General features: G+C 44.8%; 1 protein-coding gene across 1 annotated transcript in view; it reads left to right on the forward strand.

Annotated features, from left to right (window-relative positions):
• ME3 (malic enzyme 3) overlaps window positions 1-16,848 on the forward strand; it is a gene marked incomplete at its 3' end in the record, with an annotated part of 231,122 nt that overhangs the window by 157,642 nt on the left and 56,632 nt on the right. The window contains exons 4-6 of the mRNA XM_080703143.1: window positions 178-253; window positions 4,940-5,101; window positions 14,533-14,636. Of these exons, the coding sequence (XP_080559269.1) occupies window positions 178-253; window positions 4,940-5,101; window positions 14,533-14,636 (342 nt within the window). The remainder of the gene's footprint in view (window positions 1-177; window positions 254-4,939; window positions 5,102-14,532; window positions 14,637-16,848) is intronic.

Below are 16,848 nucleotides of genomic sequence, written 5' to 3' on the forward strand. Positions count from 1 at the left end.
AGCACTAGTAGGAGGATCAGAACAGGACCTTCTAATCTTTTGGAAGTTAGAGAAGGGATCCCTCTTGCCTAGGCCTTCGGCAAGCATCAGGTGATCCAATGATACTCAGTACTTTCAGTTTTTGCTTTGTTCCTAGTCTGACTACCTGGTTTCTGCATGTGTGTTTGTTCTTTTTAGTGGGCTGTTTATCACCATCCACGACAAGGGCCACATTGCCACAATGCTGAACTCTTGGCCAGAAGACAATATTAAGGTATGTTCAAAGAGGCAGAGATGACTCTTAGCTCAAAGGAAACCTGGAATGACTTCAAGGGGTAAATTACATTGGAACTAGCCTTGAACTGAGGGTAGAGTTTGGACAGTGAGGCATTATGCACATTAGGAGGTTGGTCAGGACCTTCTGCCCAAAGGAAAAGCTATGGTGAGCAATATCTTCCCATGTGGGTATGTGTACCCCAGATGTATGCAGCAGGTGAGGTATATATGCAGAGTGACAAAGTAAACCTGGCAGTTCTTCCTGGAGTACCAATTCTAATAAAAAAAAAATAGGGTAAAAACACTTCTATATAACAAACCAAGTATAATATGGAATGCACACGTCATTTAAATTTTTACATATAAAATATGCAACTTTGTAAAAGTTTATTAGCCTCTGGATAAATCCCCAGATTTCTCCTGCCTTAGGGACTTCCATGGACAGGTTTGCGAGGTGCTGGCATCGAACTTCACTGTCATTTCTGTAAACAACATAGGTGAAGCAAAATGCAAAACACCTGCTGGCTGCCTAGTGAGGGTATTTCTGGTATAGGGGCTAGAGGGGTTGGAGCTAACCAAGTGCAGGATAAGTAGCTCTCAGGGCCTCTGCTCTCACCGCCTGCCTCCCTGGGAGGCTGGACCACTCCACCACTGCTTTCTCTCCAGGCCCTCCCTCCCTCTTTCACTGCCAGTTTCCTGAGTCCCCTCTCCAAAGGGTGCCTAGTACAGCTTCTTCCTGCCTACCTTTCTTTATGTTCTACCCACTTCTGGCCTTTCCAGAAAGTGTTAGCATGTAGAACCAGGACAGGGGTAGAGAGTAGGACCCCCGGCTCTCAGGAGCCAGGCTCAAGCTATCACCTGGCCATGATAAGTAGATGATTTCACACACCTCTGGCCAGATGTGTTTTTGTCCTGTTTCTCTTTCCTGCTTACCTGCTTAGACTCCAATTATGTGCGGGCCTTGATCTTGCAGGTTTTGGTCTTAGTCTCAGGGAAGCTAGTTTTCAGGGCATTTCTAGGATGAAATTATAATAGAATCTTAAAGACAGTAAGGAAGCCAGCTTACCCAGTGAGGCATAAACTCCAGGCTAACCTGAGTGGGCATGATGCTGAGGTCCCACAAACTCATCTCCTTCACATTCCTGCACAAGTCAACCATGTACTGAAGCCTTGTGCATAGAGATGCTTGCTGAAGTTGAATGAACCTGGTCAATAGATTGTGCTGAGCATTTCTCATGTACTAGGACAGAGATGGGGATCTCCATGAATACATACCATACTTTTGTGCAAATATGAGTAACTGGAGAGAATGAAGAAAGGTACCCTCTTAACCAGAAATAGAAAGGCACCCATTCCTCCAAGCCAGCATAGGAACTTGGGTTTGTGAGCTAGACCTCTGGTTTCAAAGAATCCTATTGTTGAGGTGCAACGTGCACAACTGTCAGTGTACACAAATGGGCCCTGCTGTAAGAGATGCAAAATGTCAGGTACGTGGGCCCTGTCCCCCAAATGGCTTGATATGAATTGAAAATACAACCTTGCGAAGTATCTGCTGACTTCAGTAAACATTTTGAGACCTCTCTAAATCTGGTGTGCTAATTATGAGAGAGCTGGAGACAATTATTTTAGAGGAAGAAAAAGAGAGCTTTGGGATCACCATAGAGGAGGGGGACTCAGGCAGGCTCCACACAGAAAGTCATCCAGACCTCTCAGGAGATTTAAGTTACATGAGCAGATCTGGGCCAGTGAGTAGCATCCAAGTCAGTTGCATTCGACTATCCCTTAGTAAACATCTGTAAGAGCTGTCTGAGGACTCAGGGATAAAGTCATGTAGGCCCAAACCCAAGGAGCCAATGTGCTGGTTAGAGACTGACCCAGAAGCAAGGACAACACACTGTCTGTGCTGCCAAAAAGAGGAGCCTAGGATTGAGGAGCAGACAGGCACTGGCTGCCCATCCACCCCATGGGACTCCAGAGTTTATTCCTGTCTCATTTTGGAGAAGCCTGAAGGTCAATCACAATGATTATGGAGAAGCAACCAGACAGACCAGGTTTCTGGGAGGTCTTAAACCTCCCACCTACCTGCTCTGTGTGCAGATAATCTCTCTGAGCTTTGCTTTACTATCAAGATTAACTATAATACTACATGTGTACAGTCAAAAGCGTTTGAATGGACACTGTCACTTTTGGAGGTGGCGGAAGCAGCTGTAGTATGTGGTGCCTAAGGGCAGCCATGAAGAGGGTGTCATCTGGGAATCAGAGACCACAAATGGGCAGATGATTAGACCCTTAGACATATTTCATTTGGCCCTCAGTGGTTGTTGAAAATTTTGAATTTGTAGGCAACATTTCAAAATCAGGAGATTTTATTTTAAAAAAATCGAAATCCTTGGATTTCTGTAAAAACCAGGAGCATTGAATGCTAGGCCTATAGTTTGGCTTGTGACCAAGCCCATAAGGCTGACTGGACCACCCTTGGCATGCCTCAAACCCCTCCCTACCTGTCCTACTCTTGGGGCTTATTCTGTAGGGTCCCTCCCTCCACCCTAGTGTGCCCTTTCAAGGGTTCAGAAAGTCTTTCTTGTTTCTGGTTCCTTTGCTCTTTTCTCTTACTTGGAGCTCAAGCAGGATTTCCTCCCCCATTTCATTCAGTTCTCACAGGCACTGTGATCAGAGTGCAGTAAAGACTCTTGAAACTTCAGGTGGATTTTGTTTTGTTTTGTTTTGTTTGTTTTGTTTTGTGGTGGTACTGGGGTTCCTGGAAACCCTTCTACCTCTGGGCTACACTCCCAGACCTATTTTATATTTTTTTATTTGAAAATAGAGTCTCTTAAGCCAGCAAGGCTGGCTTCAAACCTGCATGATCCTCCTGTCTCAGCCTCCCAAGCACGGGGATTACAAGTGTGCGCCACCACGCCCGGCTTCAGGTGCACATTTTGCTCAGATGAGCAAACTGAGATTAAGCAACTTGCCTAAGGTGACCCACAAGTGAGTGTTTATGCCCCTCTGGAGCCTGTGCTGAGCAGCCCAGTGGGGGAGGCAGACTCCTGTGTGTTCAAGGCACAGGAGTCTTTGCACCCTGGTGTTGCTGGCTGCCTGGCAGGAGTTTCTGAATCAACTCAGAAGGTAGAAAAATTGCTTTCCGCGGTTTCCTCGCTAGAAAGTAGAGCTGAAATCCAGACATGAGAAAAGTAGGCTTCAAGAGGAATGGAGCCAGAGCCCAAGGCTGGGGAGATCATGAAGTTGTGCGCCCTTCTTACTCAGGAAGGAGAGGTGGGCACATGGGCTGCTCAGCGCTGTCCAGTGTAAATCACACAGAGGGGTGAGAATTGCCCTGTTGACTCTTTCCCACAGTGGCTACTGCCTGGAGCAGAGGAAGGCTCAGCTGAGAGTCACCCTCCTCCTCAACATTTCCCAAGCTCCTAAACCTCTCCCGCACCCACTCCAACAGCATCTGGAAGGACGTTCTGAGAGGCCCCTCTACTGACAGGCACCAGCCTAGTAGGTATTTCAACTTGGACCAGATTGACAAGGCCAAGTGCCTACCCAGCCTACACAGGCCTGGCTTGGGTTAATTCCCACTCTAAGCTCAGTGTCAGAAATTGGATTTTCCCCAGGAACAGTCTGAGATAGAAATTGGCATATTAGGAAGTATGCTAATAAGCTGTGGGATGGAAGGAGGCAAGATGGAGCAGAGGGAGAGTTTAAGCTGCAGAGAGGCAAAAAGAAGACCCAACTGAGCCCGGAGGAGCTTCTGGATCTCGGTCAGCCATTCCAAGTCATCCTGGGCAAGGCCAGGGGCAGGCCTTTGCACTTCTGCAGTGACCACACATTGGTTGCAGGACTGGGGTGTAGCGCTGGGCAAGGTAGCTCTCTTCAGTACAGAAAATTCCCCTTTAGTTCTTTAAGTCAGTGCAGACTTGTTTCAATAGATGACAAGCTGAAGCTCCTTTCTCCAGGATCTGGCACAGTGTCATATGCAAAATGGATGCTTTACAAATATGCATTAAATGAATGAATAAATTAATGCCCATTGTAGTCTTTTAATCTAGCTATCATCACCATCAGCTTCATCGGCATCTGTTAATTTGCAGTAGGAAACTTTGAGCTAGCACTATATCTACTACATAGTGGCTCTCAGCGATTCTTTGCCAAACACAAAAGGCAATCCCCACACAGCTTGAGAACCTTCCTACTTTCATGTGAAATAGTGATTCTAGGAGACATATGTAGCTCTGTTTCTTGCAGACTGGATTTATTGTGTCCCAGGAACAGGCTGGGGAGCACTTCCACTGGTCTCTAAACCTTGGAGCCTCAGGAGCAGCTGAACACTTGTTTTTCATTTTCTTTCATCATATCCTTTCCTCTCTGCCTCCCCACCACCACCTCCACCAAAACTCGGGCTGAGGATATCTGCTTAGTGTCTTTGAGGGAGAGTGACTAGACACAGTTTTCCTGCAGCTGTTTCTGCATACCATATCCCAAATGCAGGACTGTCATTTCATGTCAGTGGGGGTTCTCACCAGTCTACCAGCCTACCCCACCACCTGCAATTCAATGAATCCTCTGGCCTCTGAATATCAGTGGGCATTCAGCTGTCAAGCCTGCCATGCTAGGGCTTTGAACTGAGCACTGTGTCATGGGAGGTGCTGCCCCTGATTGATGGCACCCTGTTGTTTTTCAGGCTGTGGTGGTGACTGATGGGGAACGCATACTGGGCCTTGGAGACCTGGGCTGCTACGGCATGGGCATCCCCGTGGGCAAGCTGGCACTGTACACGGCGTGTGGAGGAGTAAACCCGCAGCAGTGCCTCCCTGTCCTGCTGGATGTCGGCACCAACAATGAGGTAACCGGCTGCTAGGGCTGGGAGCTTTGGGCCAGAAGGGCACAGATGGTTGATGGGTGGGGAGCACCTTGACAGGGTGGTTCTATCCACAAAGTAATGAGCCGTGTCTTTCCTGGCCCCTGCTTTGACCAGGAAACTCCCCCTACACAGTTGTGAAGTTGCCCAGCCCACCTCTCCCAGCCTCTCACTTCTGGGTCTCCTGGCTACTTCCTTCTTCTGTACCCACCATGATCCGACCCTGCTTGGATTTCCTTTCATCCCTTGCCTCCGTCATTCCTCCCCTCCCATCCCCTGTGAGTCAATCAGGCACAGAGACCCACGATGAAGAAGGTGGGAGGAAGCTGCAGTTGTCACCATTTTCAAGGTGAGCTGTCTCAGTTGAAGGATTAACACTCAGAACAACCAGGACCAGGGCCTCAAATGTCTGAGCTGGGCAGATGAGCATCCTATTAACCCAGTAAAAGAAACCGAGGCAAGGTGTGGGCGGTGAGCTTCACCTGCAGGATTCTGGGTGGCTTGGGATTGAAAGAGCGCAAACCCCAATGGAGAGTATGTCTGCTCTGGGTACCCCTGTGGGTCCCACCCCTGTGGGACACAGTGTGCACTTTTATGATTTTCATCCCTGTGTCTCTGTGTCAGAAAACCTGAAAAGGGATTCAAGAATTCCTCCTCAGTAACCTTTACTTTTGAGATCAGTGCATGGTCATCTTTTAAAAATCAAAATTAGTGGACATAGTAGTACGTGCTTATAATCCCAGCTACTCAGGAGGCTGAGGCAGGAGGGTCACAAGTTTGAGGCCAACTGGGTAATTCAGGAAGACTGCATCAAAAATAAAAATACAAAGGTCGGGGGATGTAACTCAGTGATGGAGCACTTACCTAGCATGTAGTAGGCCCTGGATTCAATCCCAATACTGCAAATAAATATATTGATTAAAATTAAAATTCAGGAAAGTATTAAAAATAAAATATCAATCATATGACCCATGCTAGTTATTTTTTAGATTTTGGTATATTTCTTTTCAGCCCTTTCCCCCAGCAAAGCATAGGGTTACATTGCATCTACAGTTTTTGTATCCTGCTTTTGGAAGCTTAAAGTATGCCATAGGTTTTCTCCCAGGTCACTGGTTGCTGTTCCACAGTGTCTCTTTAATAGCTGCCTAGTGTACATAATTTCCATAAGAAACTCCCTACAGCTGGACATTTACTTTATTCCTAGGCGTTTCACAAGGATAAATTGTGCTTTCATGCCCATTTTTACAGATTAATCTTTGTCCTCATCTCTGATAATTTTATTAAGATAAGTTCCCAGAAACAGAAATACTGAGGCAAATTGAACAACCTTTTTTTTTAGATTCTTGATTCACATTGTCATACTTGTATGCATTCTGCAGTGATCTCTCTCAAGAAAACTTGCCAAAGCACTTCGCATGGACTTCGTTTTCCCCAGCCGCCATAGGTCTCCATTTATAAACAAGAGTGAGCAGAGCACTGTCGCTCCTAGAAGGAATAATGCTTCATCTGCCTTTAAACAGATGCCACCAAACAAGAGCATCTGGCCAACTTTGCTTAAGAGCCAGGCGATCGCAGGGGTAGGAGGGATGAGGAAGGGCAAGGGGTGGGAGGAAGACTAGACTGAGAAGCAAGGTCCTGGTCCAGAATCTGCTGGTTAGGGACCCTGAAAGGGACTCTAACGAGCCAGGTGAGTCACAGCACCTCTTTAGACTTGATTCCCTTCCAGAGCAATCAGGAACTGGACCAGAAGGTTACTTAGCATCCTTCCACCTCTGCAAGGTCCTCCTTTCCACAGGCCTCCTAGTTGGCCTAAGAGATGGGAGGCTAAGCTGTGACACAGCCACCACCTGATTCTCATCAAGACCTGTCTTCAAGTTTCTTCAAACTTTGCTCTGCAGTGTTTCCTTCCCTGTGAGCAGATGTTTGAGTTTACACATGGCAGCGATTAAAATTGTCCTCCAAGCCAGGCATGGTGGCCCATGCCTGTAATCTCAGTACTTGAGAGGCTGAGCCAGGAAGATTGTAGGTTCAAAGACAGCCTCAGCAAGTAATGAGATTCTCATCTATTTAGCAAGACTCTGTTTCAAAATAAAAATAAAATTGGGCTGGGAGATGTAGCTTGGAGGTAGAATGTCTCTGAGTTCAAGTTCCCATAATAAATAAATAAATAAATAAATAAATAAATAAATAAATATTGTTCTCCAGCCTCCATCTTTTTAAAAGCTGGCCCTAGTCAAGCATGGTAGAACACTTCTATACTATCATCAGTACTTGGGAGGCTGAGATAGGAATATCACAGTTTTGAGGCCAGCCTCAGCAACTTAGCAAGAATCTGTTGTGTTAGGAGTATAGCTTTGATTTTGAATGCCTCTATATCCAATACCCAGTACCAAAAAAAAGCAAGAATTACAACAGTCTTAGGTTAGTTCTGAAGCCATTATACTCCCTGATTAGGTGCTGGTTACCTCTAGCAGCTCTATTGAGATTCTTTGTGGTTGAATGTCCAGCATCCAGCAATGGTATGTTGAAGTTTAGGGCTGACTCCAAATTGTAACAAACCCACCAGAAAAGATGTCCAGAAACCAGCTATAATCATGGACTAGGCCCCTATACCCAGTTTAATCTTATAATAACCTTGTAAGTGGAGTATCTATCATTATCCTCTCTTTCCACTTGAAGTAATTGAGGCCTAGAAAGTTCAGTTTGCCCAAAAAGACCTACTGGAAGTAGCAGGACTGGGATCTTTATTGGAGCCTATGTTTTCTCTCCCCAAATGATGCCCCTGTCTTAGTTTCTGTTATTTATAAGTAAAGATCATCTCTCTTGACTCTTAGAATTTTTATCACTAAAACAACTAGAACTATATTCAAACATTTAGAGGAAAAGGCAAAGGGCATTTCTCCCTCAATGCCACATTGTGTCCCTCCAATATTTGTTTATGCATATACATAGATGGAGTTATTACCTAGATGTAATCATAATGTGCTATAATTTTATTCCTTTTTTCAGTTAAGATTATTTTGTTAATACTTTCCCTTTACCTATTTAATAAAGGTTTATTGGGTGTTTAGTAGGTGTCAGGCACTCTGCTAGGCATGGTGGAGATAAATGAGAGCCAGGCCTGGATGGAATATTCTAGTTGTCAGTGTTTCAACACTGTCACCTAATTGGTCATTTTAATGGGTCACATGCTACATCTACTCTAAGTGTCTGCTTCTCCCCTGGGTGTTTCATCAGAACACAGGAATTCAAAGTTGCACAGTGACCAGCATGAGGAAGATGGCAATTTATCTCTTCAAGTGGATTCATTATATCAGCTCCCAATCTACACTTTAAAAAAAATCAGTTTGCAAGATTTTCTCCCCAAAAGTCTTCAGCACATCTTCTGCTCAGAGCAAGCCTAAGCTATCAGAGAGGGAGGCCCTGCCTTGCAGCTTTTATCTCACACATCAGTGCAGGGAGGGTACTGTTGTGAGTAGTTTTAATGTCTGAATAACTAGACCATCTGCGTGTATGTCTCTATAAAAACCCCCAAGGCAACAGGAGCTTTAATCAGAGTCAAAGAAAACACCCCTCCAGGTTTCCTGTTGAAGGAAAACATCTGCTGTCTACAGCTCTGAAGTGAGTCACTTTTACCTGCCAACAACAGGGAGGTTTGGAAAAATAAATACATGAAGCAGTGATCTCAGAAAGAGGGGATAGCCCATGTTAGGTTCCAAGGAAGCAAGAGCAGGGAGCCCCTCTCGGTGATGGTGATGCTTAAAGGAAACAAAATACACAACAATCACAATGTCCTGGTTAGAAAGGACATAACAGCATCCGAAATGCTGTCTAGTCAACTCCTTCATTTTACACAGGAAAAGAGGCCCTAAGCAAAAAGTGGCTTCTGCAGAGACTGGCTCCAGCCCTGTGCTCGTCCTCCTCCATGCTGAGGCTCTCGGGGTGCCCCAGAAAACTTGACCTTGCAGTATCCCCCCGAGCCTTGGGGGTCTTTTTCTGCTCAGGTGTTGAGTCTCTATAAATTTCTCACAAAGAGATGCTGTCCGGGCCTCTGGAATGGACTAATGTGTCTGTCTGCCCCAAGAGACAAACCTGGGAGCAGATCAGTAGCAGAGCCTGCTCACCTTGCCCTAGAGGACTAGTGGAGTGATGAGGAATTGTGGGGTCGGCGTCAAGCTGGTTATTGCAAGGTTTCTTCTACCTTGTAAGATTATCATCACTGTGACTAATAAACATTCAGTATTCACCATAACTCACTCTGTATATGAGTGATCAATGAGGATGCTCTTCCTGCGGCTTATTCCAGGGCTCAACTGAGCATTCCAAGAAATGAGCAACAGGCACAACTGCTACCCTAGAAGGAAGGCCACTATGCCCAGAGCATGAGCACAACTCATGAACTCCCAGACCCAGGGGTGCTCTGTATAATATCTTAGGTACCTGTTGCTACATAGGACAAATATTTTTCCACCAGGAAGTTTATCTCTCTTCCAGTTGAAACCCAAAACTTAGTGATATTCACAGTACAGAGAAGTAAGCCATTTGCTTCTACTTCATTTTATCTCCAAGGCAAACCTTAGGAAGACAGAGCTGAGGAAACAGCCCAGAGAGCATATCCAACGTTCTAAGTCCCGTGGCAGAGGAAGAAGTTCTGGTCCACCTGTTTTGGGTAAATGCCTTCACCCACAGATATAGTCATTAATTTACTTCTAAAGGGAACTTGGTAACTGTCTAAGAGAGAGAAAATATTCATTCATTCAGTTATTATTAGGTGTCAGGGTGCTTTTCTGGGCACCAGAGCTTGGAAATGAGTAAACTTAAACCCAATCCTGGGAAAAGCTGCAGTCTAGAAATCATGGTTTTTTGCTCTGTTACACCTACCAATAATTTGTGACCTCGCTTAACCTTTCCAAGCCTCAGAAATACAGTTGGAGGAAGCTCCAATGGTCTTAGCAAGTGCTTGCTAATTTTGAGAAAGAGGGAAGTGAGTAATAAAAAGACCCTTTCCCCCAAAGAACTTGCTTTATATGACAGAGATAATTATGATCATTTTATAACAGAGAAAAAATAAAGCAGAGAGAAATTAAATATCTTTTCCAGAGTCACAGAGCTAGTTAAATGATGGAGCATGATTTTCAGATACATCCAGTATGATTTCCAGGTACATCCAATTCCAAGGCTCAGAACACTTTCAAGTGAAATAGAGGAGTTCAGAGGGACCATCCTGAGACCACAGCCAGCAGGTTCAGCAGTGCCCTCTCCTCTGTAGTATACTGTCTCCTAAGAGTCCTTCTTCCTCTGTTGGTAGGTTTGCCAGACTTATCAAATTATAGAAATTAAGTTAAATTTAATTTTCTATAAACAATCATTTTAGCAATAAGTATGCTTCATGCAATACTGAGACATGAATTTTTAAGAAGTTTTTAAATTTTTAAAATTTAACTGGGCATCTTGTATTTTTTAAATTTTTATTGGTGCATTGTAGTCATGCATCTTAATGAGATAAAAGATGGTGTAGACATACATGCACACATCACACAAAAGCCCTTACCCAATCCCCACCCCAGGCCCTCCCCATCCCTCTTTCCCATGCTTGGCTTAGTGACTGACTTTGATATGTTTGTTTAAGTACATCATGTGCTTTAGAGAGTTTCCCTCTTCCCTCATCCCATCCCCTCAGTTAGGTCGCCTTATTTGCTCATCTATAGAATCTCCTTCTTCATCTAGAGTTCCTCCTGTTACCCATTTGGCATCTTGTATTTTATCTTGCAATTCTCCATGCTAAAAAAAACTTTTCTTCTAAATGCTTAAATGAGGAAGTCAGGGTTGGGGCTGAGTGCAAAAAGATCTAAGCTAGCAAATACTCACACCTTGCGAGACACAGGGTGAAAGGTGAACTTCTCGCCCTATGTTGTGATGAGGACATTATGTGGAAGATGCATTAGGTGGGGGCGCCACTCATTGCTGTTTCAGAGAAGGCATTGACACCCTGCCAGAGGAGATGCAGCTGGCTCAGAGCCAGCTTGTAGCTGGACATAGCTTTTCCTCCAACACTGCCCCAGCTTTCTCTACTCCCGAGCCTGACCTACAGGGTGAGAGCCTGGACTTCCCAGCCTGCACTGAATGCTTCCAGGAGAAGCAGGCAGAGGCAGGGAGCTGCTGCCTACTTCCATGGTCCCCTCAACATCATGCAACAGGGAGGACATGGGCGCTGCCACGAGACCTCATCACAGCATGGCTTAACTCAGCTTAGTCACCTTCTGGCTCTGTGTTTGAGAAAATTATTTAAACACTTGAACTCCTACTTCCTCATCTGCAAACCAGAAAGGAGAATAGGTTAGACTATTAGGAGGTTCAAATAAATAGATCACTTGAAAGCTCTATACAAGCAAAAGAATCTAGTTTTTAGTGTCATCTCCATAAGGACTTTTTTTTTACATTTTTTGTGGTTAGTGTTGAAGTATTTTAGGCATGAAATATTTTATAAAAATAAAGTATAAGAACATTTTTAAAGTTTTTAGAATTATTTATATCTTGATAGTATCTCATTATGGTTAACCTTTGATCTTTACTGAGATATTCTGAGAAATTTGGGGAAAATCAAAAATTCTTGAGTACCTCTGGAGAATTTGACTCATTCCAGAAACTGCATTTCCAGCACTGAGAAATTCATTCTATGCTGCCTGTTATGCCAAGACCCAAATCTGTGATTTGGCAATAGCCCAAGTTATAACTGACCATGACTATTTTAAATAATTGTATACACAATTCTTCCATGCTGTATATATGCCTGGATTATTGTAATTATGATATCTGTGCCATCTTTGTAACCTTTTTTTCAGTACTTGAGATGGAACCCTGGAGCATTCTAACTCTAAGCTATACCCCAGCCCTATTTTTTATTCTTTATTTCGAAACAAGGTCTCATTGAGTTGCAAAGGGCCTCACTAAGTAGCTGAGGCTGTCCATGAACCCGGATGGATCCTCCTTTCTCAGCTTCCCAAGTACTGGGATTACAGGCGTGCACCACCATGCCTAGCTTGTAGCCTTCTTCTTCAGTCTAAATAATCTCATCCATATTTTTCCTTGTGGTTGCACAGTCTTCAGAAACAACCCATTAATGACTGCCCAGATGTTCATTGAGTTTTACACCTCAGTTACTTTATCATCCCCATTAGGAGCCTTTAGATGGTCATTCTGAAAGTGGTACATGGGAAGAGAGGCACCAAATATGTCCCACCTTCACCCTGCAGGTACACAAACACACACACACACACACACACACACACACACACACACCCCTATCAAGAAAGAACTCAGTTTCAAGGATCAACCCAAGGGATGAGAAGAGTGAGAGAAAGAGATTAGGACTCACTTTCTTTCTAAATGTAGGTCTGTGATGTCTAAATATACACCTGTGCTATCTTTTTTTTTAAATGTAGACTTGTCTGAGTGCTAAACCCACCTCAGACCGATTATGTGGACCTGGACAGGGAGAGAAGGGTTGGGAAGGCAGATATTTCCTGTGCTTTTCTGCTCTCTGCACCTTTCCCCAACCAACTCCTACAGTGAAATCAAATCAGTATGCATCCAGAGTCATAGCTTAAAAAAATTTTAATCAACTTTTGCTGATGTACAAAAGAGCCTCCGAAGCATCATGGCAGTTAAGACCATGGACTCTTGAGTTCAAATTCCAGCTCTTGACCTTACTAGCTCAACATTTTCAGCAAGTTACTTAATTCCTCTGTATCTAATTGTTTGACTTAAAACAAAATATAATGAGATCTGTCTCACAGGTCATGTGAGAGATTCATTGGCAGAAATACCATGAAGAATAAAAAGGACCAGGGTGGGAGTAGTTAGAGGCAGGTGGCCCTTCAAATTACAGTGCAAGTAAGATTCCTGTGAAAGCAGAGAAAGGAAGATTGGGAATTGAGCAAGAAGAGCCCTGACAGGGAGGGTCTCAGTCAGGCCACTGGGAAGTCTCTGAGCAAAGACTCCTCCAATCGATCTCAGTTGGACAGGAATAGCCCCCAGCCCTGTACCAGGCCCAGTCACTAAGCAGACTATGGAGAGCATAGCAGAGGACAGCTGTCCACCAACTTCTATGAACATTCACATAAATAAGTAGACAAATGTGTCATTCCTGAATGAGTTGAGAAGAGAGATAAACTCTAATGAGAGAGACCATTCAGACCAAAGCCGACACAGAAAATGACCCCCAAACATATGAATTCTATAATAAAAATGGCTGCAAGTGGCAGAGTAGAGCTTCATAGGGTAGGGCTTAAAGAGAACATCTTTCTAGAGCTAACCTTTAGGGTTGTGTCATTCTTTTTTTTTTTTTTTTTTTTTTGGTGGTACTGGGGTTCCTGGAAGCCCTTCTACCTCTGGGCTACACTCCCAGACCTATTTTCACATTTTTATTTGGAAACAGGGTCTCCTAAGCCAGCGGGTGCGGCTGGCTTCGAACCTGTGCGATCCTCCTGTCTCTGCCTCCCAAGCGCGGGGATTACAAGCGTGCGCCACCACGCCCGGCGAGGGTTGTGTCATTCTATCTTTGTATACCCCTGGGCCTTGCATAGTGTGAGGCATTGCATGCATGAATGAAGTATTTTCTAAGCTGAGTCTCGATCAGGGCTTTTGGCGAGACCTACTAATCTCCATCCAGATGCTTCCTAAATTCAGCCACAGTGATTCTCCACACCGGAGTAGTTTTGTCCCAATAGGACTTTCAGCAATATCTGAAGCCAATTTTCATGGGCATGACTGAGGGTGCTAATAGCTAGAGGCCAAAGCTTTTGCTAAATATCCTGCAATGTGCAAGCTAGTCTTTGCATTAAAGAATCACTCAAGCCACAGTGTCAATAGTGCCAGCTATTACAAAACCCTGAAATAGCGCCGGGCATGGTGGCGCACGCTTGTAATCCCCGTGCTTGGGAGGCAGAGACAGGAGGATCGTGCAGGTTCGAAGCCAGCCATGCTGGCATAAGAGATCCTGTTTAAAAAAAAATAGGTCTGGGAGTGTAGCACAGAGGTAGAAGGGCTTCCAGGAACCCCAGTACCACAAAAAATAAATAAATAAATTAATTAATTAATAATAAATAAATAAATAAATAAATAAACCTAAAATAGACCCAGAGTATGTAGCCAGGGGACAGGAGACTATATGAAAGAGGCTTGCCTATATCGAAGCATCATTTATTTCCAAAGACCACATGTGAGTCCATTCTTAGTCTGTGGCTTGGCCCACAGACCCTTCCAAACCTGACCCCTGGGTGAGACTGAAGGGACCTGGCCAGCTTCCTCTCTTCCATTCCCACCTCCTGGTTCTTCCTGCTAATCATTTAAAACATAATGAGAACAAATCAGGAACAGTAAGAGTCAGCTCAGTAAATGGGTGCTGTGTGTTCCAGGAGCTGCTCAGAGACCCTCTTTACATCGGCTTGAAACACCAGCGGGTACGCGGGAAGGAATATGACGACTTACTGGACGAGTTCATGCAGGCTGTGACAGATAAGTAAGTGGGCCATTGCTGTCCCTTCTGAAAGAGGACTCTTAAGAGATACCAGGACTGAAGCCAGCACTGGTTTTGGCAGAATCACAAACAAGAATGAGTAGGCACGTGCTCTTTTGGGTGGTCTGACGATCCCAACTTGACCCCATGTTCTTGGAAGACTGAATGCTGTATAGACATTGTCTGGGAGAATCTTCAGGAGTAGAGAGGGTAGGGAGGGAAGAGGAGTGATAGCTGAAGGCTCTGTGATCTGGAGGTAGTTAAGTATCCAGGAGGAAACTCTCTTGGTCTGAGCTGTTCATGGGCCTTGGCATGAACAGGGATGTGACCAGTGTGCACAAAAGATGTTGCCCTTCTCATGAAATGGCTCTGGAAGGCAACTTGCCATGTTTGTCATCATTTCCCCTCTGTACAAGGATGAGGCCATGTTAATGAGCCATTGCAGACCACATGGGCTCCAGGCCTGCTGGGTTTATAAGGTGTCACCTCTTCACTGAGGTGCACAATATTGGCAGCTCCAACCCCTTGCCTGCCCCATCTGTCTGTCATCATGGCCACCACTCACCCTGCCAGGACTGGCCCCTGCTGGGAAGAAGTCCTGGGGACACCCAACATATGAGCTACGCAGGCCAGAGTTTCAGCAGCTCAGCAGTCTCTGAGACACAGAAGGTCTGCTTCTCACTTGAAAAGAGAAAAATTGCACTGTGGTGACAAAGAATGGGAAAGACCCTGTAGACAAGAGGAAATAATGCTTGAGTACAGCAGATCTTAAGCTGTAGGAGCAAGGACCCAGTGCACATCTGGAGGGCTTAGTCCTAGGAGTAGAGAAACCATTCTGAGAGAGGGAGGAAGGTAGAATACCAAACACAGATGCCAGCTGGATAGAAGGAGAAAGGAACATGTGGGAGTCCCATCTAGTAGAAGATAAGGTTATCAATAAAAGATGACAGGTGCAGAAAGAAAAGGTGGAGGTTTGAGGATGGAGGCTGTGTGACCTAGTAATCTAGGAGAGAGGGAAAATCCCAGGCCTGAGAACTACAGCCTGGTCACCATGCAACTCAGTGAGTCTGCTTGAGGTTACTGGTCATGAGTTTAGCTTAGATCAGTGGTGTGGTTTGAATGTGTCCTCCCCCCCCAAAAAAAAAATTATGCATTAGAAATTTAATCTCCAGTGCAACACTGTTGGAAGGTGGACCCTGATGGGAAGCATTCAAGTCACAAAGACTCCAACCTCATGGATGGATTAATGCCAATTCTGAAAGGACTCAAGGCTCTGAGTTCGTCCCTTGTTCTTATTCTCTGGGGCTCCTTTGCCATTTCCCTTTCCACCATGGTATGATGCAATACGAAGGCCTTGTAAGCTGCTGCTTCCTTGAATTTGGACTTTGCAGCTGAACTGTGAGAAACATTTTTTTCTTTATAAATTGCGCATACTGTGACATGCTGTTGTAGCAAGCAGCACAAAACTAGCTAAGACTGTTAACCTGTTTCAATGTTTCTCTTGCTAGGTTCAATTATCTGACTAGGGGTCAGGAAGAGACTAAGAGTAGGGTATAATCTGAGTTGAGGTTTTTCCAGGCACAATAGAAAGAGAAAGAGAGCTGAGGGTGTATTCAAGGGAGTGGTTGTAATAATGTGTTCTAAGGTCCAGGCTAATAAGAAGGGACATGAGGCTGTGGAGGGCAGCAGGGGTAAGAGACAGTGGGGAAGGTGGTAGGCTAGATTGACCATAGTCCTGGTAAGGTCTGAGAATTGTTGAGCTGGGTACTGAATGAATGAGCTGGAAAGGAAGAAGACGGAGACTGAAGTGAGATTTGCAAGTGAGATTATGGAGGAAGTGTGCCACTGGGTTGTGACCACCAAAGAAGCCAATTCAGGTGCACTCATAGAGGTACAGCATCTAGAATAAAGCAGGTGAAAGCCCAGTTCATTCTTCCCCTTTCAGACCACACTGAATACCACATGCAGGTCTGACAAGACACTTTGAGGCTCATAAATTACCTACGCCTTTAAAGAATGATAACAATGATAGTGAAAGGAGCGTGAGGTTTCAGTTGGTGAAGAGAAGAATCGGAGGCTGCTGTGTCTACATCAGGACTGCAGTACTACCTCCAGCCTCTGCTGAAAGCTGTTCTTCCAGAATTGGTTTGGATTGGATTCTGTAAATCCAATAGTCAATTGGTGAAACTCCAACAGAAGTTGTTATAAATGCAAA

This window comes from Muscardinus avellanarius (assembly GCF_963383645.1).
Source record: "Muscardinus avellanarius genome assembly, chromosome: 1".
NCBI classification, from domain to species: domain Eukaryota; kingdom Metazoa; phylum Chordata; class Mammalia; order Rodentia; family Gliridae; genus Muscardinus; species Muscardinus avellanarius.